Consider the following 24,429-nt stretch of genomic DNA (forward strand, 5'->3'; position numbering starts at 1 on the left):
ACCTCGCATTCCGCGATTAAAACTTTCTCGTCCGACCACTTAACTTTGATTGATTGCTGGACAATCAAATGAACCTCATTTGTAGCCCCTAAAGCTCTTTTTTTATTTTAACTGCAATTACAGATACTCGGGAAAAAACACACAATTTAATTAACATTTCTCTTCCCTCTTTCATTTCGTTTCAGGTAAGTCAAACCTTCTTCAGGCCATATCGAAACGTTTTGTCAGACATTAAAATCGAAACGTGGGTTAAATGTAAAACGTAAGTGACTTCAACTTCCACCGAAAATACAAACCGACTTCCAACTCTCGTGCAAATGAAATACGAAAAAAAGGAATCAAAAATTGATAAGACCCGCCCCGCTACGTAGGGAGTTTAAAAACTCATTTAGTGTCCAATCAAGCGGCCATAAAATAAAGTCAATAAATCAAGCATAAAAGTAACAAATGCACGGGCAGTTCACAGATAACACGCACACACTCGTGTCGAGATGGGGATACAGATACGCACCCATACAGTTGCACTTGGCTGCATTTCAATAAAAATTCGATACGTTTTGAGGTTGGGGTTCTGGGGTTCCTGCCGCCGATTGAGATGGGGTAGCCCTGTAGCCCTCCTCCTTCTCTTATTCCTCCGCTTTATCAAGGTGTGATGATCACTTGCGTGCCATCGGCGCCTGACTTGCATTTCAGAGCATCGCCACCTCGGCACCTCCAACCTTTTTATCCCCATCCCCAACCCATCCCCATCTGAGTATACGCTTACCTACCCCCACACTTCCCTTTGAGAATCAATAAAAATAAATCGAAATGTCACAGCGCTGCATGTTTTCTTCAAGTGTGAGGTCCCGCAGCTCTCAATCTTCCTCTACGAAACACACAAAAAAAGCTCTGAAAAACTGTAAATGACTTTGTGGACAGCAAAATTCATTGGAAATTCAATCTGCCAACTAACTCTATATATTAATTTCACGAAATTGGAAATTAGTTGCCTTTAAAGCTATTGAATTACCCGAAGGTGGGCGAGGTGAAAACGGCACAGAGAAAAATAAGCTATGGTTACGCTTACAAGAATTCATATTCATATTGTATGCTAACCGTTTTTGTACAAACATATAAGTATAGACTTCAATATGGGTTAATAAATTTTAATGCTTCACACTACACCCTAAATATGTAAATATTTGATATTGATATGATGCCAGATCCAACTGATTACATTAATAGTAAACAAGGAAGATGAAAAACATTAATATGGTAATGGGCTTTACTTTTTCGCTGTGTGAGTTTCGATTCAGAAAAATCATCAATCGATTGTTCGGGGCCGCACATAAATCCCCGAAATGAGAAATGTGTGGCACACAGCATCGCAGTGCCCCATCAGCGGGGGTCTTTTAACCCTCTCCCTTTCTCCGTCTCTGTCTAAAGGGTCCAGGGCCCAATCGCAATCGCAGACCCAAAGCCAAACTCAAACCCAACGACTATCCACAAATTGGTCGTGTTCAGCCTTAAATCGTTTTACGTAGTTTCCATCGAGACAAGTTTCGCGGCCCCGTAAATGTTTGCCAAATGTGGCGCTGTTTGTAAATCACGCACGCTGCAAGTTGCACGCAACCGTCGTCGATCGATTACCGGTCTCTTTCGCTCCCCATGTTCCCGTCTCTTTCTCATTTGGAGATTCGAGCGGGGCGGCCGGGCCCCCCCACCGTCTTTGGATCGCCGGAGTATGTTAATCTTGGTCAGCCGTGACTTGGCTGGAGACTCCTCCCCCTCTTCGGACTCCTTAACCCATACCTCCTCACATGGGTTAAAATTTATGCGCTGTTCAAACGGCGCGTAATAAATTTGTTTGCTCTTCAACTGTGTGCGCGCATGTTCATTGAAATTGTGGATGGTAAAGAGGGGGTTGAAGGGGGTAAGCGGTACCAAATCGAAACGAAAGCAGGCTCAATCCCAATCCAAATCCCAATACCAATCCCGAACCAGAACCAAAACCCAGTTTTCAATTCCAATCTCGGTTCCAATACTTATACACTAAGAGCAAATTTAATAGGACCTATGTATCCGCAAATAATTGAAATCTCATTAAAAGAATAAAAAGCAGAACTTCGTTAAAAATAAATTAAATGATATAAACATTTTAACGAAGAAAAGCTCAACTTTCTATCATATATTTTTTTTAAAGATTTTAAATATATTTGTGGGGCTTCACTACTACCCATTACTACTTTCATAGACAATTTCCTTTCGTTTCGCTCTGCTAATTAAGGCTCGTTTTACTTTCGCAGTGTAAACATTGCATTGCCGCCAACGGCCACTTCATTTTGTAGCTTTTAACAGCATTTCAGCATTCTTCTGTATTTGTTTATCTAAACGTTTTATTCATTTGTGGGGCTGCTTCTGCTGTTCAGTGTTCTGGAGCTTGGAGATGGGAACTTGGAGGTTGGAAGTTGGCAGTTGGGGTTCCTGTGGCATTGCTTTATCTTTTGGTCAGTCTTTGGGCTTTTGCAGTTCGTGCTGCCGTTCCTGGCGGCCTAATTGATGCGCACTTGGCTGGGATTCCGGCCCCCTTTACTCCCGATCCCCGTTTATCGCCCCCTATTGCCTGGGTTTTTCTGCGCATGCGCAACATTCACACTTTGCCGGCTTCAGTCCGCCGGTTGTCGCTGTTCGCCCGTCGCCATCTCCAAGTTGATTGCACATTTTATTTGCGCATTTATTTGCATTTTTTCTCACACCACAAGAGTCCAGGAGTTTAGTTCAGTTCCGTTCCGTTTCGATCCGTTTGGTTCCCCTTGTTTGTTTTGTTTATTTCGCTTATTTTGTTTGCCCAATGCCAATGCGAATGCAATTCAATTGTCTTCAGAGTGAGCGCTTTTCGTCTTGGCCTTCTTCATTTGTTTGTTTGTTTTCCGTTTCTTCTGCTACTTCTGCTGCTGGGGGGTTTTCTCATGTTCGCCGCCGACTGATGCCGCCTCCTTTAATAGTTCATTTAGTTTGCATTTTTATGAAGTCTTTGTGTGGGTTGTGTAATAAATTTAACTCAAGTTTATTTATGTGCCATCGCCGAGACATTTATCACTCAATTTGAAGGCGTAATTGGGCGCAAAACGACAGGAGGCTGCCACAGGAGTTGTTTCTCGTTTCGCTGCTTTTTCCTTACTCTCTCGTCTTCAACTCAACTTAAATCAACTCCGACTTTGCCTCTGACGACTGACAGCCGATATGGCATCTGTGTTGCATATTTTGCATATCGTTATGCAGTTTACCTCCTCGACTTCTTCTTCTTTTTCTGCCGCTGCAGTTGCTCCTCTTGATTGGCAAAGCCGTCTCGGGAGTTGGCCAAAATTGGATGATCCCGTGGCTAAGGGGACATGATCTTAACGGTTCTCAATTCGTGTCGTGTGGGGACAATTTCATTTGATTTGCATATGCGAATTTTTATTTTGATTTTTCAAGCTGTCAAAGTGGAGTAGCTTTTGACACCCGTGGCTGAGGAGTGGAATTTATGGAAATCCATTTTCGTTGCACCAGTTTTCAATCAGGTTTTAAGCCATAATAAATATAACTGAGCTTTAACTAAAATGTATTTATTTATCTACAATTTATAACCAAAAATTCACATTTGTTGGGTAATCGTCGCCTAAATATGCAAATGAATATCCATTTTGGTGGACATTTTAGTGCACACCTCACTTGGCAGCATACGATATGTCAAGTTGAATGGATCGAAAAATGTTCAAATTAATTTACTGCTTCATCAAGCATCAATTTTGGCATTTCCCTCGAATTGTTTCCTGCGCGGCACCAAAAGCCAAATGCCGGCAAAACGGCGAATTTCCAATCCGAAATTTTATAGTTTGAATAGAACAATGGTGCCCACATACATACAGGGATATTTCTGCAAATCTGCTTAACAAGAACGATACACGGATGGAGAGATACTCGAACACGTGTATTTTGGCACCTGTTTTTAGCCATCGCACTCCAACAATGGCCAGCAACGCTGAAAATGTCGTTTAGCAACCAGAAACCATTTTAAACAATAAATAAGCAATTTATGCCACAATGCCAGCGGGGGAAATGGGAATGGAAATGGTGGAAATGGAGGTGGGTAAGTCAGTCTGAGTGGGTGGCATGCAAAAATGCTACAAAAGAATGCTACGACGAACATTCCACACATTTTGTAATTTCATTTCGCTCTCTCTGCTCCTGATGGATAGTTGAAGGATGGCATGGCAGAACCAGAAAAAAAAATAGAGGATAAATGAATAAATGTCTGAGCAACACCACCAAGATGTGGGAAATGAATGGGAAGTATTAAAGAAACCCTTCTTTAAAATGCTATAATTTTTTTAAATCAAAGTGGTAAATTAATCCAACCTAATAAACGCGATATTCCCCCTTTTGTTTGTTTACCTCGCCGCCGGCAACAGTGCTTTTGTTCGAAACTCCTTAGCCCCGAAATTGCATTGGTGCTTTCGATTTTTTTTTCTCGTTTCTGTGCCACCCGCGAGAACCCAAACTGCGACTCCGATTCCGTTTCGACTTCCGTCTGGCATTTGTTGCTGTCTGATTGCCCGCAAAAGACTAGTAGTAGCTGGCCATATAGACGGGATCTCCGAATGGAGGAGCATCATCAGTGGCACATTGCATCCTATCCTCGCACTCGCGCTTGGCACACAGCGAACAAAAAATCGAATTTCCCGTGCGGACTGATTCGATTTGGCGTTGCAATTTCACGCTGTGTTATTGCAAAGTGGCTGCAACTGTCGGCGCCAGGCGATATCCACCAACGAAACCATCCACCCACTCAGCCACCGAAAGCACCACCATCCACCCGTTCTGGCCATTCTAGCCACTCTGGCGATGCCAAAGCCACAGGAACAGAAATAGGAGAAACAGGAGCATCAGGCAGCCAGGCAGGCAGGCGGCAGGAACTCGCTCGTTCGGCTACCAAAATAGCAATTTCGATGGCGCACAACAATGGCCAAAAACGAGCGAATTGCAACAAAAAATACCGAACCGTAAACGAAAAAAATCTCATTTAGTGACGAATTAAGCGCCAAAACAGACAGGCGATTCAGTTTGTCAGACAAGCGCTAGACACCGACATGGATACACGTACAAGTGCACTGAAACAAATTTTGTTTTTCTATAAAAGCGATGCAAAAGAAAAGAAATAAAAAGTTTGAACTAATAGATATTCAATTATGAAGCTGAGTACCTGTTACAAGTCTCAATATTATTACATTTTTAGATCATATTAAATTGCTTACTGATAATGTAATTGATTTAGATAAAAAAATAAAAATTGGGAAATCATTTAAAAATAATTAAATTTTTAAAGAAATACAAACATTGAAAATATTGAATTGTCCAAAAATTTACTAAAACTAATTTTTTAGAGGAACTCTATTTAATCTTTACTTTCTTATAATATATATGTAATATTTTTCTTTTTGTGCAAAGTTCCGGAAGAGTCTATGTTGAGGTCTAGGTCCCCGTTTTTGGGTTCGGGTATCGGTTTGCAGGCCTGGTCAGCAAGTGGGGCGCTGTCAAGTGCAGAAGGACGATGGACGGTCGGGAGTAGATGACTCGGCACTATCTATGGCCAGGCATCGATTGGTTTGCCATGGTCTAAACCCAACCCCTCACTGGCCCTTCCAAACCCCTTTCCTTTCACTCCGCCGACTCGTTTGCTGTTTATGGCCTTAAACGCCATTTTGTGCGCACTCATTCACGCCACGGTTTGACATTGCCATACTGGTACAACTTCGCAGAGTCCCCCCTTTCCTGTTCCATTGTTAGTCTGCTACAGGATCTATGGATCCATTGTCTGCGCGGGCAGGACCCATCCTCTCATCCTCCCATCCGCATCCTCATCCGCTTCCTGTGGGTGCTGCACTCCCATTCTGACAGATTGTTGCAAGGGCAAGTGCAATATTAGAACATGATTTATTTATGCAATTTTTACCATAAAGCGAGCAATTTTCGTTCACTTTGCAGCGCGCGAATTTTCCCCGTTTCCATTTGGCATTTGTCTATCATTTTCGGTGGCGCGAGCTTACAATTTGTGTTTTTTTTTCCGCTTCTCCCTCACATTTTCCGCGTGGATTCGAGAAGGGATTTCCCCGTTGTAGTGCAGTCATGTCCATTAGTCGATGTGTCGGCACGTCAATTTGTTTGGGTCCGTCCATTCTGTCGGTTTCCATGTCTATCTGCCCATCGACAAACTGCCGGCACTGACTTGCAATGTTGGCATTGGAAATTATGATATGGAAGGCAATCGAAATCGCAATCACACTCGGAACTCGAATGCGAATACGCGGAGTTTTGGGCCTAATAAGTTCTTACTGTGCACTCGCATTTTGGCAATTAGTCGTGGCATACTGACGGTAATTAGTGAAGGGTGGAAAAGATGAGAGGGTTAGCTAATGGAATGGTTTTTGGAAATGCTGCCATGGAGTGATGGTGATGGCATGTTGATGAATGTATCGTTTGATCTTGGAGTGCATTAGTATGTGGGGAGTTCTATGGAAGATCCTACGAAATAGAGCTATTGAATTAAAAACCTATTAATTCGGTTTTTGGGGAACTTATCTAACACCCGTGTGAAAGCTTTCCGTTAACACCTAAAATTAAATCACTCACCCTCGCTTTTCATCACGAATAACGTTTCCCCTGCTCCATTCAAGCCAACGTAATCAACCGCAATCAACACCAAAGAGCCAAAAGCAATAAAAAAAATAGAAAGAAATGCATAATCAACATTTTTATCATTAGCGATAGAGAAATATGCAAAGCAGAGCGAAGAACGAGCCAAGTATTTCAAAAAGTGGAAAATGCAGCGGAAAATCTAAGAGAGTCGGGGGGAAATGAAATGAAGCACATTATAAATGCCAGAGTACATGCTAACTACAACAATTATCCTTAATGTTGCCAGCCAATGCCATTAGGGAGAAATGCGGGAGGAAAATCGCCTTGTCCATGGCTGATCACTTGCTGGAAAGAAATTCAAATTAAAATGCTTCCAATGGTATGCAAAATAGTTTCAATTTTCCGCCAGAGAGCCCTCCAGGAATGCTCATTATTCAACTGGAGAAGAACTTTAGCACAGGACACACAGGAATATCGGGAGAGATGGGAATTAAATGTCAAGGAATGTCGGACAGGACAGCCGGGAATCAATATCGCGAGTCAAATTGCAGTTAATTACGGGCCAGTATTGTGAGTTTTCCATTCTTTAGCCGTGTGCCTATTGATTCACGCTAATAAACCTCAACCTTTTAAACAGAGGACAAACGCCTGTTAACAAGGCGCCACAACACGCGATCGACACCATTACCAACACCCCGGCTAAAGGATACGGAATAGGGGTAGTTCATATATAGGATATTTTTCTAGGTATATCCTAAAACCACCCCCTGTAATCAAAGCCAGCTGCCAACTGCCGTCTGCATTCCATTTACCTTGCTCAGAGCACTTTTCAATTATGTTATTAAAACAAGCAAACGGGCAGTTAAGGACCCTTTTTGCAGGACCTGCCCAACATTGCGTGTCTGCCCTGCATGCTGTTCGTTGTTAGTTTTTTTCCAAACACTCTGTACACTCACATATCGTTAAATATATAATTCTGGCTTTTTAGAATTTCCCAACTCATAAATGCTGCAGCAATAGTAATGGCAGTGTGGCAAACATGAAAATTCAATTATGAATGCCCGGCTTAAGGTTGACGCCCCGTAATTTCCATCTCCCATATCCCCGCGCCGTCCAAGTCTGTGGCTCAAGGCAATTTGCATGGGTAAATATTGTAAATCTATGACGGGTTTGCAATCATTTGCAATCGGAGACCGCAGACGGAATGAGCGTAGCTATTCGATGCGATTCGAATCGACGACTCGCACAGACATCGTCTAATTATGTCGAGTGGCAAACAAGATACAGATACTAACGCACACACTCGCATGCAGTCAGATGCCAGATGCAAATAAAAATAAATATTTACATTCAATTTCGACAAACGCGCCAGCCACCGAGCGCCAAGCCAACTTTTGCCAAAGGAAAATTGTGCGTAAAAAGCAGCGGGAGCTGTCGACGCATATTTGTTAACCTCAAGCAACAGACCCAAAAACCCGAACCTCAAACCAGGTTCTGAAGTAAACTGAAAGAAAATTCAAATTTGTAGATTGATTATTTTGAACTCCAAATATTATATCATTATTAACTTTAGTACTATAGTACCTTATAAGATTTACGGGATTTGTTTTTGTAAGTTAAACAGGTCTCTAAAGATTTTAAATCATTTGTAAAGGTGTCTAAAAGTATGCTGTGAAAAAATTACATTATCTCTCGGACTTATTTTAAGGTTAGGAAATATTTTTTTCAAGATTTCTCTCAGTGTCGAACGAGTTTGATTTCGATGCCGGCCAGACAAAATCGATTACCGACTGATTGACTGAAATGCTGTCTCTCCGCGCCCATCGATGGGTTTGCTGCAGGTTAAGTTTGGCATATAGATATATCGCTGGCGCTATGAAGGATATAACTATGGCTATGGCAACGCAGCAGCTTCGAGGACTGTCAGTTAAAATGGTAATTGACTTTTGCGCGGAACCGCAATGTGTTTGTAAACTTGTTGCCATGTTGTTGTCTATGTACAGTGTAAACACAACAATTCCCCGTTGCAATATCGCCGGGATGCATCGCCAAGGGGATATACCTATTTTCCCCGCGAACTCTCGAACCCGATTGCAATTTCGCAAAATATTGTGGCATACGCCAAGGCGCACAAGCCGAAAGCTCCGCTCTGGCCATAATGTCATATTAGGGTTTATCAACTGGCATGGCTATGAAAATTTAGATCGCTCCTGCCGCTCGAAGGACGAAGAGAACGCAAACGGGAACGGCGACGACAGCCTGCAATTTTCAATTTCGCGCACACTTTGCACAGATAATAGAAATTTCTTTCGCTCCTCGAGTTGCTTTCGCCACTGGAGTTTGCGAGTTTTCCAGCTTTTTCCTCTGCGCTGCGTTTATTGACACAAATCGCAAACGCATTTGGCATAAGTACCGGCCAACAAGCTGCCTGCTTTTCCCGGGCTTTTCCCCCTTTCCACATAGTCATACCATTTGTACTTATTGTTTTTCTCCTCGGCACCACCACCACCACCACCCTCTTAAAGTATCTGGGTTATGAGTGGTTTAATGGCAGCTTTGTTGGTTGTGTTGCCTTCCTCCAACTTGAATGCTTTGGCTGGTTTGTTCTGGCCAAGTTCTGGTAAAGGAACTATTTCCTAAGCAGCTTAGCAAAATGTGTAATGCCTTGCTTAGACAATTGCTAAAGGGAAGGAATAGATGAGGAATATGGAGAAAACCATAAGAACTTAATCTACGGTCTAGGAAAAATCAAAAGAGTTGGAATATTAGAGCTGAGAAAAATAAAGAATGGAAATAACTTAAAGAATCTTTTCTATCCACCCTTAATTAACCAAAAATTTTGGAGTACCTACGCAAGGCAATAAAGCACTTTCCCTGATGGCCTCTCACAATGCCAATCAAATGCTCGGCGAGAACAAGCCATTTCCGACTTGCGAAGAGGGGGAAAATATTCGCATAATTATGACTTCAGCGGTTACAGTCTGGCAAATTTTCCATGTGAATGAATTTCGCACAATTACACACGCGTAGGCAGAACTGAAATCCACAAAAAAAGCAGAGAGAAAAACTCGGGGGAGTGGGCACATGTCGGCACATGACGAGGAGGAAGATCAACTTCATTCACAATTAAGCTAAAAATACAAGCCCCCCAGTTCGCGGGATATAATTTATTGTCAAGTGCAGAGTCACAGCATTCAAGATGTGTAACAGTCGCAGTCACAGTCGAAATAATTGGGCAGCGGGGAGGCCAACGAAAAAAAAGTGAGGAGAAGAAATAAAGTCTGGATCAGGTCTAGGTGTAACAAAGGGAGAGACTCTGGGAAATACGCAAAAATGGGGGATGGATGGAGGTGGAGTCACGCTGTCGCTCACAGAAAAATACAGGAGAAGTGGAAAACGCAGAGGGCCGGGCAAATCAACAACGCAATCTTAATGAAGGCAATAATTCAAACAAAATGCAAAATTCCCTTGGCAAACTCTGAGGGAAGTCACGGCGAGTCACTCCACAGCGAAGACAGCGCTGAAAAATTGCCGCCCAAGAAATAATTCCTGGTTGAAATTAAATTTTTACAAAATCAAATAAAATCCAGAGTGTGGCAGTCACTCACTCACTCACTCACCAAATTCAATTCCCTGGGCTCCCTTTTCGGTCGATCCTCCCTCGATATTCCTCTTATTAATTAGTTTGTATATTTTTGGCACACGAAGCGCAACACGAAATTGTTTAACATTTTATCCCCGGCACATTAAGTGGCAACATTTGTCAATTTGTTTTCGGTTGTAATTTTTGGGCCCAAAGCGGGCGGGTCACCACTCTCCAATTCTCGGACTCTTGGGCGTTTTGTGTGTAGTTAATGGCCAAACATTTGCCTAAATAATGAGGCACCGGTGTATTGCTTTGAATTCGATTTGGCTTGATTAAAAATATATTTCATTGTCGAGACCCGTTGCCTGTTTAAGTGGGTCGTCGTTGGGCAGTGGGTGGATTGGATCGCAGGCGATTGCATTAACTTCACGAGAAACAACAGCTGAGAAGCTAATCAGGCAAATGTGGCACAGTTTTCGGTAAGGTGAATTCATTAGTACCCGAGTAATACGATGGATACGTGTAGTCTGGGGGGCTGGACAACTGACTGAAGTGGAGTCGTAAGCCAGATGGCATTGAGTAATGCCTTTTCGGATAGAAAAACATTGGGAAATTCCGAAAAATTTGAAAGTAAAATGGGGAAAACTTGTCATGCATTATTCACAATTTACAAAAGAAATTAAGTTACTGACTGAAAAACAATTCCTAAAATTGCTTGATTTTATTTCTCCTTTTTTATGTCTATTTGATAAATACATTAAATTTAATTTATTATTTTTAAAGCAATCTTTATTATTACAATATTTCTAATATTACAACAATAATATTTACTTGCCATAACTTTCCATTGGTTCAATTCCATTTGATAAACATTGTATATTCCAATCCAATCCGCTCCAATGTTTACTGAAATCTAGCTCGCTGCATAATTAAAAGTGCGGAAAAAGTGGAAAATGAAAACGCTCGCTATTTCCTGTCGCCCTGCAATGCAATTTTCACTTTTTTTTCCGTGTCGCTCCGTTTTCTCATTTTGTCAAATAGCCTCGAGGCGGTAGAAAGAAGGCATAGCTCAGTCGGCAGGGCAAACTTTCGAAATTTAACGCCGGGCACAATGGGGCAGCAAACCAGGAGCAGAGCAACCAGGAGGAGGAATCATCGCTGGCTGCCAGCCGCAGTGGCGGAGAACAATTACTACGGGGTTTTTCGTTTTTCGGTCTTATGCAAACAGGAAACGCATAATGAACAAAGTCCGAACGAGCCGAGGAGTCACACCACTCACTTGGCCGGAGAATGGAGCCACGCGACTCTGGGCTTTTCAACTCCAGCTCCTTCATCCATTCATTCATTCATTTTTGAGCGGTTTCGTGGTTAACAACCGCTTCCTTATCCTTATTATTTTAATGCCTGCGGCAGCATTCCATCTTACTTACATTTTTCTCCTCGCTGTTGTGGCTTAAATATTTTAACTACTGCCAGCTACTAGTTGGCTGTCTGTCTGGGCCGGGCCGGGTCTTTGTGCCCGTAATTGGGGTTAACTGCGTTCAGCAGGTGAGGAGCTGAGGAGTCCGGAGTCGGCATTGTGTGTCCAAAGTGTGCCAAAAGGAAAAGTACAATTTTTCTGCCGCACTTATAAATTGTCCGTGCTGGAGTTTAAATTTGGTCTTCCATTGCTTTCCTTTTCATTTATTTTTCATTTTTTATTTTACACCCATTTAGCTTGGGGGCCGGCAATTAACTGCAATTGAAAGTGAAATTGAATTTGTGAAGCCGAAATAGACGGTGTGCTTTTGACAGAGTGTCAGAGTTGACACGCATGTTGAGAAAATTCAATTAAAAATTTTATACTGCAATCGTCCCGCTGTCTCTCACTCTGTTTGGGTTTTTCGCCAACTCATCGTCGATTCAGTTGATAATTATTTTTACGCGCCGAGTTGTAGGGTAAAGTGCATTAAAAATGCAAATGGCAACACTTTGCCACTTTGATGCCAGTGTTGCCAGTGTTGTCACGTTTGCCGTTTTATTAATTTATTAAATTAAAAACAACGCAAAAGGAGGCAACAGCGCACCGCCGGCTCCACTCGGGCATGTGTAATTGTAAATTTATGAGCGTGCCACAAATAAAAAGGAGGGCCGGTACTACAGTACATTAAAAAAAAGGAAGAAAAAATTAAAAAAGGACCAACCAACCAACGGCAGGGCCAACGAGTTCAACTGGGGCGCACTGTCAATCGTGTTGCATGAATTATTAATTATTTGCTTTTCGCACACACATCCCGATAAAGGGACAGCGCGAGTCCAACAGCGCGGATACAAAAATATACGGCGGCAGTGTTGCAATGCGGCAATCGGCTGTCAACTCCGCCACTTTGACAAGGGAAACACTAATAAAATTATTAACCAAAATGGCAAAAAAATAAGAAATTCGTTACGTTACTGATTGGCAATAAAAAGAGAGACCGAAATTAGTTTAATCTAATTACCTGTCACGCTTTATTGTCTTTAGCATAACGAAATGGATTTTGGTAAATAAAAAGTCAATGCCTAGGATTTTTACAAAGCCAAAAAAAAGAAATAAAAAAAAATTGGGAAAAGAAAGATGTATTTTTGGGTGGGTAGGTAATGTGAGCGTCCAACCCCGGGGACCCACGCAGCATTCCCAACTCTCCACCCCTGGCCGCCGCCTTATTTATCCTGCGTTTTCCCCCGGGGACACGGGCCACGGCATTTTCCTTGGCTCTCTGTGAATTATTCAGGCCTTCAATCGATGGCCGCCCGAGCATCTTCATTGCATACTATGCCATATATATATAGAGCACACGCCTCCCGCCCTTTTTTTCTTTTTCTATATCCCTCAGTGCTGCTGACAGTTTATTTGCCAAATTGCTTGCATGTAATATGAAACTTTTTTTCCCCGGTTTCGGGGCTAATTTTTAGTTCGGCAAGAGGAGGGATCCCAAAAAAAAAATGTCTCTGGGTGTGTGCTAAATCGAAAATCTGTAACACGCGTCACACAGCATTAAATGAGGAGGATGGCAGTACCAGGAGGTTTATGAGGCGGAGGGGGTTAGTCCACTAATACGGCATGACTCAACCGATTTCCACGTAAACTTTTATGACGGAGAGAGCTATCTTTGTTGGTTTATCTTCCTACTTGACTAAATATAAAAATATTTTATCCCTGTTAGTCTTTATTAAAAATGCCAAATTGCCATACTTTACTATTAAAAATTAAAAAAAAAAACAAACCTTCTGTTACTTTTAAAAATATGTCAATAATTTAACATAAAATACATTTTTTTGGAAACTATATAGAACCTTTTCCGAGTGCATCTGCCGAACCCCTTTGTCCTGTGCGCTGACCATAATTCATGGAAAGTTTTAAATTTGAAAATCTGGCCGTGGAAAGGGGGAATAATGGAGGCAGAGCACAGTTATTGTTGCGTTATAAATCTAATTAGAATATGTGAGCGTTCGGGGCCCCGTATCTGAATATGCACGTAGACTAAACCAATTCCAACCCCCTGTCCCCTTGGCTAACCCCCTTTCCCGGGGCTCATTTCATATGCTCACCGCATCTGGCCGCATCTGAAAATTGCCAATGGCGCCGCTGCGTCTGGGGTAATAAATTTGATTTGTTTCAAATTACAGAAGAACGCAATTTCTTCTCGTTTTTTTCGGTTGCATTTTTCGGGCTGAGCCGGCAAATCGAATTGAATTTTTAAATCCTTGGTTCGAAAGCTGCGGTTGCTTTTTGTGGGCAATCTTCATAATTTACATAAGCAAATCAAATTGTAAACGTAATACGGAGACAAAGGAGGCGGGTCTGAGCCGACTTTTTGAATGGAACTATGTTGAGAGGATGGCGCAGATTTTCTCCTTTTATTTTCTCCTTGTTTACAGAAAAATGTGTCAGCTTTTTGCGAAAGCCTTCTTTGTTTTAGTCAATGCGTCAGGGAAATTTAGCTCAAGTGGTGAGTGGAGGAAGTTGAAAGGATTGCCACCCGGAAAAAGAGAGTGTGAAAACCCAGAGACGAAATAAAAAATCCTTTGAAGTGATAGTGTTCAATATGTGTGCCACTTTACGGTTTTCTTTTTGCCCAACACTACGAAACAATCGTTGGATGTCTTACCAACACTGCTGGTTCTACCCATTGAACTTTTACACATATGACAGGTAACTTTTTTTACTTGTGTGTGTCGTGATTAATCCTAGTGAAAATTGTGTAAAATTTCTGTACAAATTGTGGGAGAAATCGGAAAAAGAGGGCAATTTCGAAACAACAAATCACGTGTCAAGAAAATCGAAACTGTGGGGAGAACAAAATCAAAGGAATATATACAACCCATCTGAAGACATAATGCGGCCTTTAAGATCGGCACTTTAAGGTAGAAATAATACACACGACCTTTGAGCTTCCTTTATTGGCTATTTGTTTTTGGTCTTCTAGAGCCCCCTTTTCTAGTCACCCCAGAAGAATCCAGCCGAAAAAATTGAAACCCCTTCGCCTGGCGTTCAGTTTGCTGTCAACTCTTTGCTTACTAGGAGTGACAGATTAAGGTACCGGACACACAACATATTCTTTAGCAATCTGCGTTTGCGTACGCACATATATATAGATATATGTCGTTTGGATCGTGACTAGGCCGTATCGGTAGCAATGTCCACTGCTCTGGCAATGGCAGCAGCGGCACCATCGAGTGCCACGGCAGCAGCAGCAACAACGACGACCACTAGCAACACCACCACAAACACCACAGCGTCACCGGCAACAACCACCAGCACCACCGACACCGACACCACTTTGAACACCACCATTACCATGACCACACCGAAAGCCACACCAACGGAAGGATTAGGAGCACTGGAAGAACCAGCTCCAACTTTGCAAGCTGAGGAATCCAACAAGGATGAACCGAAACCACGGAGGGAGCGCAAGGCCACGGTGGTGCACACATGTCCCCGACCACCGGGCGGCTACAAGTACTCCATGGAGTTTCTCTACGGGATCGGCAGCGGAATGGCAGGCATTACGCTCAATATACCGACGCCTTCATCGATAACGCCGCGAACGGTGAGAACCACTGTTCCCCTGCTAACCACCCATATGCCCCTGTTAACTACGGTGGGCGTGGCATCGCCACGATCCGCAGCTGGCTGCAGTTCGTCGGGAATTCGTTATGTCGGTGCGACGGGAACGGCTGGAGGATCAGGAGCAGTAGCATCCTCAGCAGTGACTCCACCGGCAACGGGAGCCGAAGGAGTGGCCCAGTTCATCTACCAGGGTTACCTGCCAACGGGACCCCAGCGACGCCTGTGGCACACGGAAAACGCCGTCTGGCAGTTCGATCGGAACTATCCCTACAATCAGGCATATTCCTCGCAATACGGCATACCCATGATGCCGGTGGGCTTTGAGCATCCCTACGGCCAGCGGATCATATATCCGGGCTACTACAATCAGGCCACGGGCGGATTACATGCCGCTACGGTCCCGGGAATGCAGCGAACCAGTCGCCATGTCGCCCAGCAGCAGCAGCAGCAGCCACATGTGATGGCCCAACCGACGGCAGCATCAGTGGTGAGTGGCGAAGCTGGCGAGGAAGCCCCTCCGAGCCTGGGAAATGCTCCGCAGGTGAGCAGCCCCTGGCGCTACGGAAGACCGGGATCACACCGCGATCGCCTGGGATCGGGCAGACAGGGAGGAGTGCCCACGGCGGCGGGTTCAACGGTATTCCACAGGGATTCCAAGACCTTCTACAACAGCATCACCGGCGGAATGGGCGGAGGACCGCGATTCAAGGCGCCCTTTGTGGCTACTACTGCCCGTGGCTATCAAGGAGGAACAGGAGCAGGAGCAGCCGGAGGACCAACAACTGTAGTTGCTACAACAGGAGCAGCCAGCGAGCAGAATAATCGAAGCAATCAAGCGGCTGCTTCGACCAACAACAACTATTCCAGAAATCGTCACAATTCCAAGAGGGGCGGAAAGAATTCGGTGGGCAAGGAACAGACCTCGAACTCCTCGGGATCCCTGTCAAATTCCTCCTCGAAATCCCAACTGGATAAACCTCCCAGTTCGAGTACCTCGATTTCACCAAACAAGCATCCCAATCGCACCTACAGAAACCGAATGCGCTACAATTCCATAGAGGAGCAGAAAACCGTGACAATAGCAGCGCCACCTATCGGTAGTAACTACCAACCGCCACAACAGCCACAAAATACTGGACGTAGGGCTGCCAAGTTCCAGGGAGCAAATGCCTATCAAGGATCGCGTTTCTATCAATCCCGACACATGGATGGATATGTCTACCAACCGGGACACTACATGGTCTATGCACCCGGAACACCAGGAGTTTTGGGAGCAGCAGGAGTAGGAGGAGGAGGAGCAGTTCCAATGCCGGGAGTAGCAGGGGGAGCTGGTGGATTAGGAGGAGGAGCAGCAGCCACGGTCACGGCCAGCAGCGCCACCTCGGAGGGCGAGCAGCCGCTGGACTCGGACTTTGATCAGCGCCAGGAATATGCTGACTTGGGTCTGGATCCAGCCAATGGCGGCTTCTCCTCCGACCTGGAGCCGCCCGGCTTCAAGCAGGACACCTCCGAACTGGACGCCCGCTCTTGTCTGCTGTCGCATCCGAGTTCCGAGCCCGACGGCTTAAACGGCGATGGCGACGATGGCCACTCTTTGGCCAGCCTGGCTCCCAGTGTGGAGAGCGATGCGACCGAGAGCGAGCTCAGCGATGCCTCCGTGGAGTCGGTGGTGCGCAACATAATGGTCAGTTGCCTGGCCCTGGCCACCGGAGCCCAGGAGCCCGATCTGAGTGGTCCGAATCTGGTGCCCTACGGCGATATGCATCATCTCAGGGAGCTGGAGAGGAAGGGGCAACCTACCGGAGCGCCGACCAACGGGTACAGGTGCCACATGCAGTCGCATCATCATCCTTTCAGTCCCCGCGGAATGAGCTGCTGCGGCGATATGTTGAGTCAATGTCCGGACGATTTGGTCTACAAACTGGATCAGCTGCAGCAGGATGGCCTTGAAAATGGCAAGAGCCGCTTGAAGGAGATTGCCGAGGAGCCCGACAACATCTCGGTGGCCTCCAATCTCTCCTGCAGTCCCTCCGCCTGCTCCAGCAGAAGTGCCATGGCTCCCAAGGTCAATATCATCATGGTAGGTCATCTCGAATAGCGCCGATAATTGGCTATACCTTTTGAAAGAAGTTTTTTAGTTTCTATGTCCGTTTGTCTGATAGCTCACTTTATATGGCGCAATTGTTATACGATTTCTAGCACTCACTTTATGAAATAAATAATTTTTCCAAATTGAATATAATAAATTTTTTATATTAGTCATAAAGATTCTACACACAAAAAAAAAAGCAAAAAGTCGCCGTAACATCGATATGTGCATGTAAATTTTTGGTTATTCAAAACCCATATCGTTTTTACATGAAATACCCATATCAAGTTAAAATTGATATTACATACGTTTCTTAGCTATTTAGCTATTAGTAGCTATTTCACGTTATTAAATTTCAAAAACTAAAAGAAAAAAGTACCGTAAATCTTCGGTCACCGAAGAAAACACCGTTTCCTATGTTTTTTCAACCATTCCCAATCCTGATCCCCAAAGCCAGAAGAAGTAACCGAGGAAGAACTGCCCTTGGTGATTCACAATCGGTATTGGCGCGAATTCTTTGGTTATACGCCAGCGGATCGCTTCTTGCTCCGAGCCAAAATGGTGGAAATGAAGAGGCCACCGAAAACAGTGGCCAATAGAAACAAGTGGGAGCCCTTGTCCATTTCCATCTGGCGGAAGTTCCTCGAGGCGCAGCAGACGCGTCATGTTTACAAGACCAAGATGCGACTGTGGCGCTCCATTTACTCAATGGCCATGGTGAGTTGAGTTATGGTGAGGTATTTTCAATATAAGGCTAAAGTTTCTGGTTCTCCAACGTTATGCAGACAACATATCCAAGATATGGGCTTTACTTAGTAGGCTCCACCATCTCGTACTTTGGTTCCAAGTGCTCGGACATGGACATTTGCATGCTGGCCTGCACAAATCCGAACATGGATCCGCGCATGGAGGCCGTCTATCACCTGCAACTGATGAAGGAGCTGCTGAACCGCTCGAATATGTTCCAGGACTTTAATCTAATCGAGGCCCGGGTGCCCATACTGCGATTCACCGACCGACGGCACAAGGTGGAGGTGGACATCAACTTTAATAACTCCGTGGGAATCAGGAACACCCATCTCCTGTACTGCTATTCCCAGCTGGAGTGGCGCGTGCGCCCGATGGCCCTGACCGTCAAGCAGTGGGCCCAATATCACAACATCAACAATGCCAAGAACATGACCATTTCGAGCTATTCGCTCATGCTGATGGTCATTCACTACCTGCAGGTCGGCGCAAGTCCACCGGTACTTCCCTGCCTGCACAAGCTGTACCCGGAGAAGTTTGGACTCCTGCAGCCCAGCGACTTTGGGTACGTGGACATGAACGAGGTGATGGCGCCGTATCAGTCGGAGAACACCCAGTCCCTGGGTGAGCTGTTGCTGGGTTTCCTGCACTATTACAGTGGCTTCGAGTACGGAAAGTACGCCATCTCGATACGGGTGGGTGGTGTCCTGCCCGTGGAGGTTTGTCGGGCGGCCACGGCCCCCAAAAACGATATACACCAATGGAACGAGCTGTGCATCGAAGAGCCCTTCGATCAGACGAATACAGCACGGTCGGTGTACGATTCGGATACCTTTGAGCGCATCAGAGCCATCTTTATGGCCAGCTGCCGGCGTCTGGAGTCGACAAGGAATCTGAACTCTATATTCGAGGGCTACGACGGACCCACAATCCTGATGCAACAGCCCTCGGTGGATTCGGAGGGTGATTTCTACGAGGGTCAGCAGCAGCTCCAACACCACCATCCCCATTTGCGGGCCAATAGAGGCTCCTCCCGATCCAATAGCAAAGTGTCCTCGCCGAGATCCTCAAAGCTAATGGTGGACAAGGCAACGACAGCCATTTGGAGTGACATTAATAGAAAACCCGATACCAACCCAGCCAGCAGCTACAATCAGTATGATACAAACGGTGAAAGAGCTGGCAAAAGAAACAAGATCTCCAAGAAGATGCCGTCCAAAAAGGACTCTGTGGCCACCGAGCCACCGCTTGCTTAAAAAAAAAACTATCACCCTCTATAGAAACCAAAACTAGAACCAAAAAATACACAGCACACAATAATCGCAGACCATCAAAAAGACAAGAAATACTTTTATATTCCCCCGAATCAGGATGTAAAAAAAAATTGAAAGGTTGTGATCGGAAGTTTTTTGTAGTAGTTGCCGGACCCATTTAAACCGATTTAAATTTGACGTTGGATTACATATGCATAGTAGGAAATTAGATCATTTCGATTCACCATATGTGAAATGACCAAATAAATAACGACACATCATCTATCCCAATGCAAAGTCGGTCGCAAAAAAAAACACTAAAATCTGCTAAAATGCAAGAAACATTTTCAAGTGTTTGCGTACCACAACGACTAGACTCGTTTTCACAAGCTTCAAAGCAAGATAATTGCTAATAAATAAAGCCTGGAAGAAAGAACATCATTAAAAAATCGAAAAAAAAATTAACAAAATTCAAAAATGTAAAAAAAAATATATAAAGCAGTTTTGTACAAAGTAGGGAGCAGTACATTTCTAAATTCCTACTTTTTATACAGGTGTAGGTTTGTAGGTAACATAAAATCATAAAACACATAAACCCACAAAAAAAAACATAAAATAAATAAAATGTAAAACAAAAAAATACGACAAAATTTGTAACAAACCAGTGAAAAATGTAAAAACCGCGCAAATCTTCACAAAAAAGCTCACGAGTTAAACGGTTGGGTGGAAAAACTCAGCCAAGAACTTGATTTAACCTGATGATAGCGCCAAAAAAATTATAAAAATAAAACCCCAAACACAATAATATTGTTAATTTATGGAAAGGGACTTAAACTTGAAATTGTATTTATTTGGACCCTGAAGAACTGTTTTTATTATGAATGTTTTCCACAATGCTGAATATTTCCGTACATGTGTGCATAAATCAACCCAATGAAATCATCCATCATCAGGCCATTAAAACCCGAATCTGATCCCAGTCTGCATGCCTTCATTTCAACACTTGGACTCTCTGGGGTCTCTCGAACTATAGGCGAATGAAATTATTTAGGATGCTCAATTTGATATTCCGCTCTGATTAATTCTTAGTGGTTGCCGTCATCATCGAATATCACCCTTGGGACAGGCGCTCTCCGGATGGCCGAAATTCTCGCACATGTTTCAGTTTGGCAATTATCTAAGGAAATCAAATCAAATCATTGATGCAGCTGTTACGCAATAGAGGATTGGATGGTGGTAGCTGATGGACAATGCCAATCCAGTTCGAAAGGGGGCGTGGCGACAGTCCAGGCATTTTCCATCCAAAACTCTGTTACCATCTCCCTCTGCATCTGTTTCGGTTTGGTTCGATGGTATCGATGGCAACCAAAAATGTCAGTGCAGCAAATTATTTCATCAATTGCAATGCTCGATTTCAGGAGGTTCACAATCGATGGCTGTGCGTTTTTGGGGTTGCATGTCCTGACGTCGTCCCGTCCCTGTGTATTGGGTAATTGATATAATGCCGATGGTTCCTGTCGTCGCCCACCTAATGGCGAAAATTGTCAACGGGATTTGGTTTGGGATTTGGATTTTCGATTGCAATTGGGTGGGTGACAATGTGGATGTGGATGGTTTGGCTGTAATGCAATATCGAATGGCAGCGCTATATCAGCGCTCCATAATCATCATCATCATTAACGCAGCCGAACAATTGTCACACTAATTTGTGCATATGTGCAAAAATGTTTGGCAATTAAACGGCGCAGCCAAGTCCCTCAGCCATTTTTCATTCTCCTCTGCCAAGTAATTAATGTCTTTTGTTAATGGTAATGCATTTGCATTCGGAATTGGAATTATACCCCAATCCGATCCAATCCAAACCGTGGGCTAAGACAATTTGCACAACAAAGGGCGCTGGTCGGTGGAATGCTAGAGATGAACTTCATTAAAATTTTGCACGGAACGGAAAAATTTGTGAAATTTGTTAAAAGGCGGAGGGGCGGAGGTTGGTGGTGAATTGAGGGAAAAATAGAGAGCAGCAGCTGCTGCATTAAAATTCCTGTCCGGGATTTGGTCTTTGGTCTTGAATAATTATTCATTGTCATTGTAATTGGCGTGCCAGGCGCTAAATGGAATCATAAAGAGGGGGGATGGGGCGAAAACTCTGGTTGACAATTTTCATTTTTCCACCAGAGCCAGCAAATTGAAGTTGCTCGATTACTTGGACACTTTTCTTTTTTCCTCTTTTTTTTTGTATTTTTTCCTCCCACATGAGAGGTTTTCCTTTTTGTCTGCCTCTGTGCTGGAGAAAGAGCGATTACTCCCCATGGATCTCGGGATTGGGATTGGGTTTTCGGTCTTGGCTTTTATATTGTTTGGGACACGTACGGGAATTTTCATTCGATGTCATTTCAATTTTCCTGTGCTCTTTTTTTATGGACGCACAGAGACAAAAAGGGTTTGGATTGGAAAAGATGCAGCGAACACAAGGATCCGACATGGGATTGCGTTTCTATGTCTCTGGGCCTTTGTTTCCCCGTTGGTCACTGAGCAACAAATTACCTGAGGCAGGTGGACAACTGCAGAACCGGAGGATAAGAGAGTGAACAACCGAACGAATGAATGAATAAATGAATGAGTGCCTCAATGGGCAAATGGGGAATGTGTGTGAGTCCAAGGTTGAGTGGCTTCTGATTGCGTTGGAGGCGGTTCATTTTTTTTAATGAACTTTAAATGCCCTTAATGCCATTTTAGTTTTTCAACAACAGCTTACTAAATTATACTCTCTATTTGTTCTTTTAATTGCAGGTAAGCTCATTACGACAAACCTTTTTAACACACCACAAAAGCAGCATCAACAGCAGCAGCAGCAACAACAATAATAAATAATGTTAGCGTAAGTGCTTGTCTACAATTTTAATTAGTTTTAAATGCAATTTAATGCATTTGTTTTCCCCGCTTTTTTTTGGTTTTGTTTTGTTTTTGGAGCCATGTTTTGGTTTGCCTAATGCTAAAGCACTTAGCATAATTCAGAGACAGAGAGCTGAATTTAAATTTGAAAACAATAAATCATTTCAACTTTGTGATAAATGCCGTGCATAATACAATGTAGATTAGTGTGGGCGAATTGCTCACATGTGTGTACATTCCCGCACAATTAGAAATTCATTAAATATTTAAAATTCTGCGTCACATTGTGGAAATGTTTTCCGTGGTTAAAACAAACATTTCGCTGTTGTGTTTGCCTACACTTGATTTTATTTACTCTGTACACGGAATGAATAGGATCTTAAACTTGAAACAAAAGAGTATTGAAGATAAAAATTATTACAATTGCGCCTGTGGACATAAATTTTAAAAAGTATATTTTTATTAACGCTTTTACTTAGAATTTTTCATTTGCGACACTTTATTTTACGATCAACCATAAAACGTTTCCTAAGCACAGAATTTCTTCCACTAGTTTTATGACTCATTTAGAGTTTGTTTTTCGGTTTCCGCCCTTTGCATTTAAAACAACTCAATTTCTGTAAGAGCCACGCCCTTCAGATAGTTAAACGCCTTGGCTATAACAACGAGCAGCGAACAAAAATCAATCAATGTAAAAAGCGGGGAAAGTTGCCTTACCATAAAGCTTTAAGGCGTGTTTGAACAGTCGCTGCCACGCCCACTGCCGCCGCCTTTTCCGCCGATTCGGCAATCAAGCTCATTTATTATGCATTTTTCATATGACGGCTTTTCTTTTTTGTTTTTTTTTTTTCGCCGAATTCTGGGCAGACAATTTAAAATCAACCGCAGAAAAAGCTGCATGTCCTGCCTCCTCAGGCTGGAAAATGGTGAAATATCCTGAGTGTGCGAAAGAGAAAGGGCAGCGGAAAGGGGTAAGAGCGAGACGGGGGCACACGCATGCCAGTGTTGCCTTTGTGTGACAAGAGTGACAACCGATGGAAACAAAATCGATCGCAAAAATCCACGCACACACAAATTACCCGCATTTTTTGTTTATATGAAAATTGAAATTCATGCAGAGCACAGCCCTTCATCATCCGTGTCCATATCCATATCCATATCTGCCCGAATATATCTAGCTGCAATCCATATCCCTGTCGTATCGCTGTCATCGATGGCCCCCTAACAATCTATCGATAAAGATTTCTTTTTACCACAGTTGAGGGCGAAAAAATATAACTAAGGTTGTCTTTCTCGTTTATAACAAATTTTGCCAGAGCTTGAAAAATATATACTTAAAGAGTTAAAAACTCTAAATTAATTGATGAAAGTTTCCAGGACAATATATATATTTTTTTTTTCAAATTAAATACAAATTATTTGTAAAAATAAAATAGAAGCCTTTTGACAGTCTTCAAAGCTTGAAGCTCAACAAATATTTCTTTTAAAATTAAATGACTTAAATTAAACATAAATCAAACTAGTCGTCAACTAGTTGTGCTATTATTTCGACTGACACTGTAGTTCGTTACATAAATTGTTTATTTCTTTTTTTGGAAACGTTGAAGAGTTACAAAAAGAGTTTTGGCGAGGGTCGCTGGTTTACCTGGCCCCCGAGGGTTGCCACATGCACATTTGCATATCGTTTCAAGTGCGAGCCAAGTAAAAAGGGGTCGTACTTTTTAGTGAAGGGGTGCGGGGGCTGAGGTTGAGTAGGCGTGGCACTGCTTATCGCCGCCACACTTGCCGCGAACGGGGGCAAGTATTTCCGTTGCCTGGGCACGCTTGTTAGTCGAGGAGCCGCCGGAAAAAAGGGGAAAAGGCTTGGGGAAATGGGAAAATGAGGGGGTGGAGTGGCGGAGTTGCAAGTGTCAGCTCTGCGGCGGAGTTCAAGTCGAAGTTGCCGGTTGTCGCTTAACGATTTCGTGTCATTTTTTGCATTTCCTTCTTGTGCCCGGCTTTCAGTTTTATTTTCCACTCCACCTCCAAGGATATTCCTCCTGCGGTTTTCCGCTTTCGAGTGTGCGGCGGCGGCCAGTCTTATCGCGTGCTACCTGTGTGGCACCTTCAG

General features: G+C 43.6%; 2 protein-coding genes and 1 long non-coding RNA gene across 11 annotated transcripts in view; 2 read left to right on the plus strand and 1 right to left on the minus strand.

Annotated features, from left to right (window-relative positions):
- Positions 1-14,492, minus strand: part of LOC138913366 (uncharacterized) — a 30,466-nt gene extending 15,974 nt beyond the window's left edge. The window contains exons 1-2 of the long non-coding RNA XR_011419062.1: positions 14,377-14,492; positions 11,078-11,981 (exon numbers count right to left, since the gene is read on the minus strand). This is a non-coding gene — a long non-coding RNA (uncharacterized lncRNA). The remainder of the gene's footprint in view (positions 1-11,077; positions 11,982-14,376) is intronic.
- LOC108064435 (Shal K[+] channel interacting protein) overlaps positions 1-24,429 on the plus strand; it is a 166,997-nt gene that overhangs the window by 67,958 nt on the left and 74,610 nt on the right. Inside the window, exon 5 of one of the 8 annotated variants that reach the window (XM_070216875.1) lies at positions 22,218-22,345. The exons of 6 other annotated variants lie outside the window; for them this stretch is intronic. In XM_070216875.1, coding sequence (XP_070072976.1) covers positions 22,218-22,298 — 81 coding nt within the window. In that variant the 3' untranslated portion in view covers positions 22,299-22,345. Of the gene's footprint in view, positions 1-185; positions 1,034-22,217; positions 22,346-24,429 lie in introns of those variants that run through there. One more of the 8 variants, XM_044394316.2, reaches the window with a different exon arrangement.
- Gld2 (GLD2 poly(A) polymerase) lies at positions 14,406-20,110 on the plus strand. 2 transcript variants are annotated; one of them, XM_070216874.1, is made up of 4 exons: positions 14,406-14,632; positions 14,695-17,403; positions 17,881-18,144; positions 18,213-20,110. In XM_070216874.1, exons 2-4 carry the CDS (start codon positions 14,905-14,907, stop codon positions 19,428-19,430), a joined length of 3,981 nt encoding a protein of 1,326 aa, XP_070072975.1. In that variant the 5' UTR covers positions 14,406-14,632; positions 14,695-14,904; the 3' UTR covers positions 19,431-20,110. The 2 variants fall into 2 exon arrangements, with proteins under 2 accessions (XP_070072975.1, XP_017007432.2); XM_017151943.3 differs by having other exon boundaries at positions 14,407-14,632; positions 14,695-17,418.

Source organism: Drosophila takahashii, chromosome 3R (assembly GCF_030179915.1).
Source record: "Drosophila takahashii strain IR98-3 E-12201 chromosome 3R, DtakHiC1v2, whole genome shotgun sequence".
Classification (NCBI taxonomy): Eukaryota; Metazoa; Arthropoda; class Insecta; order Diptera; family Drosophilidae; genus Drosophila; species Drosophila takahashii.

Bases quoted from the DNA above. Each gene is read 5' to 3' on its own strand.
- Gld2 (XM_017151943.3), top strand. From the start codon at position 14,905: ATGTCCACTGCTCTGGCAATGGCAGCAGCGGCACCATCGAGTGCCACG. The intron at 17,419-17,880 runs GTAGGTCATCTC...TGATCCCCAAAG, and splicing joins CCAAGGTCAATATCATCATG to CCAGAAGAAGTAACCGAGGA. The intron at 18,145-18,212 runs GTGAGTTGAGTT...AACGTTATGCAG, and splicing joins CCATTTACTCAATGGCCATG to ACAACATATCCAAGATATGG.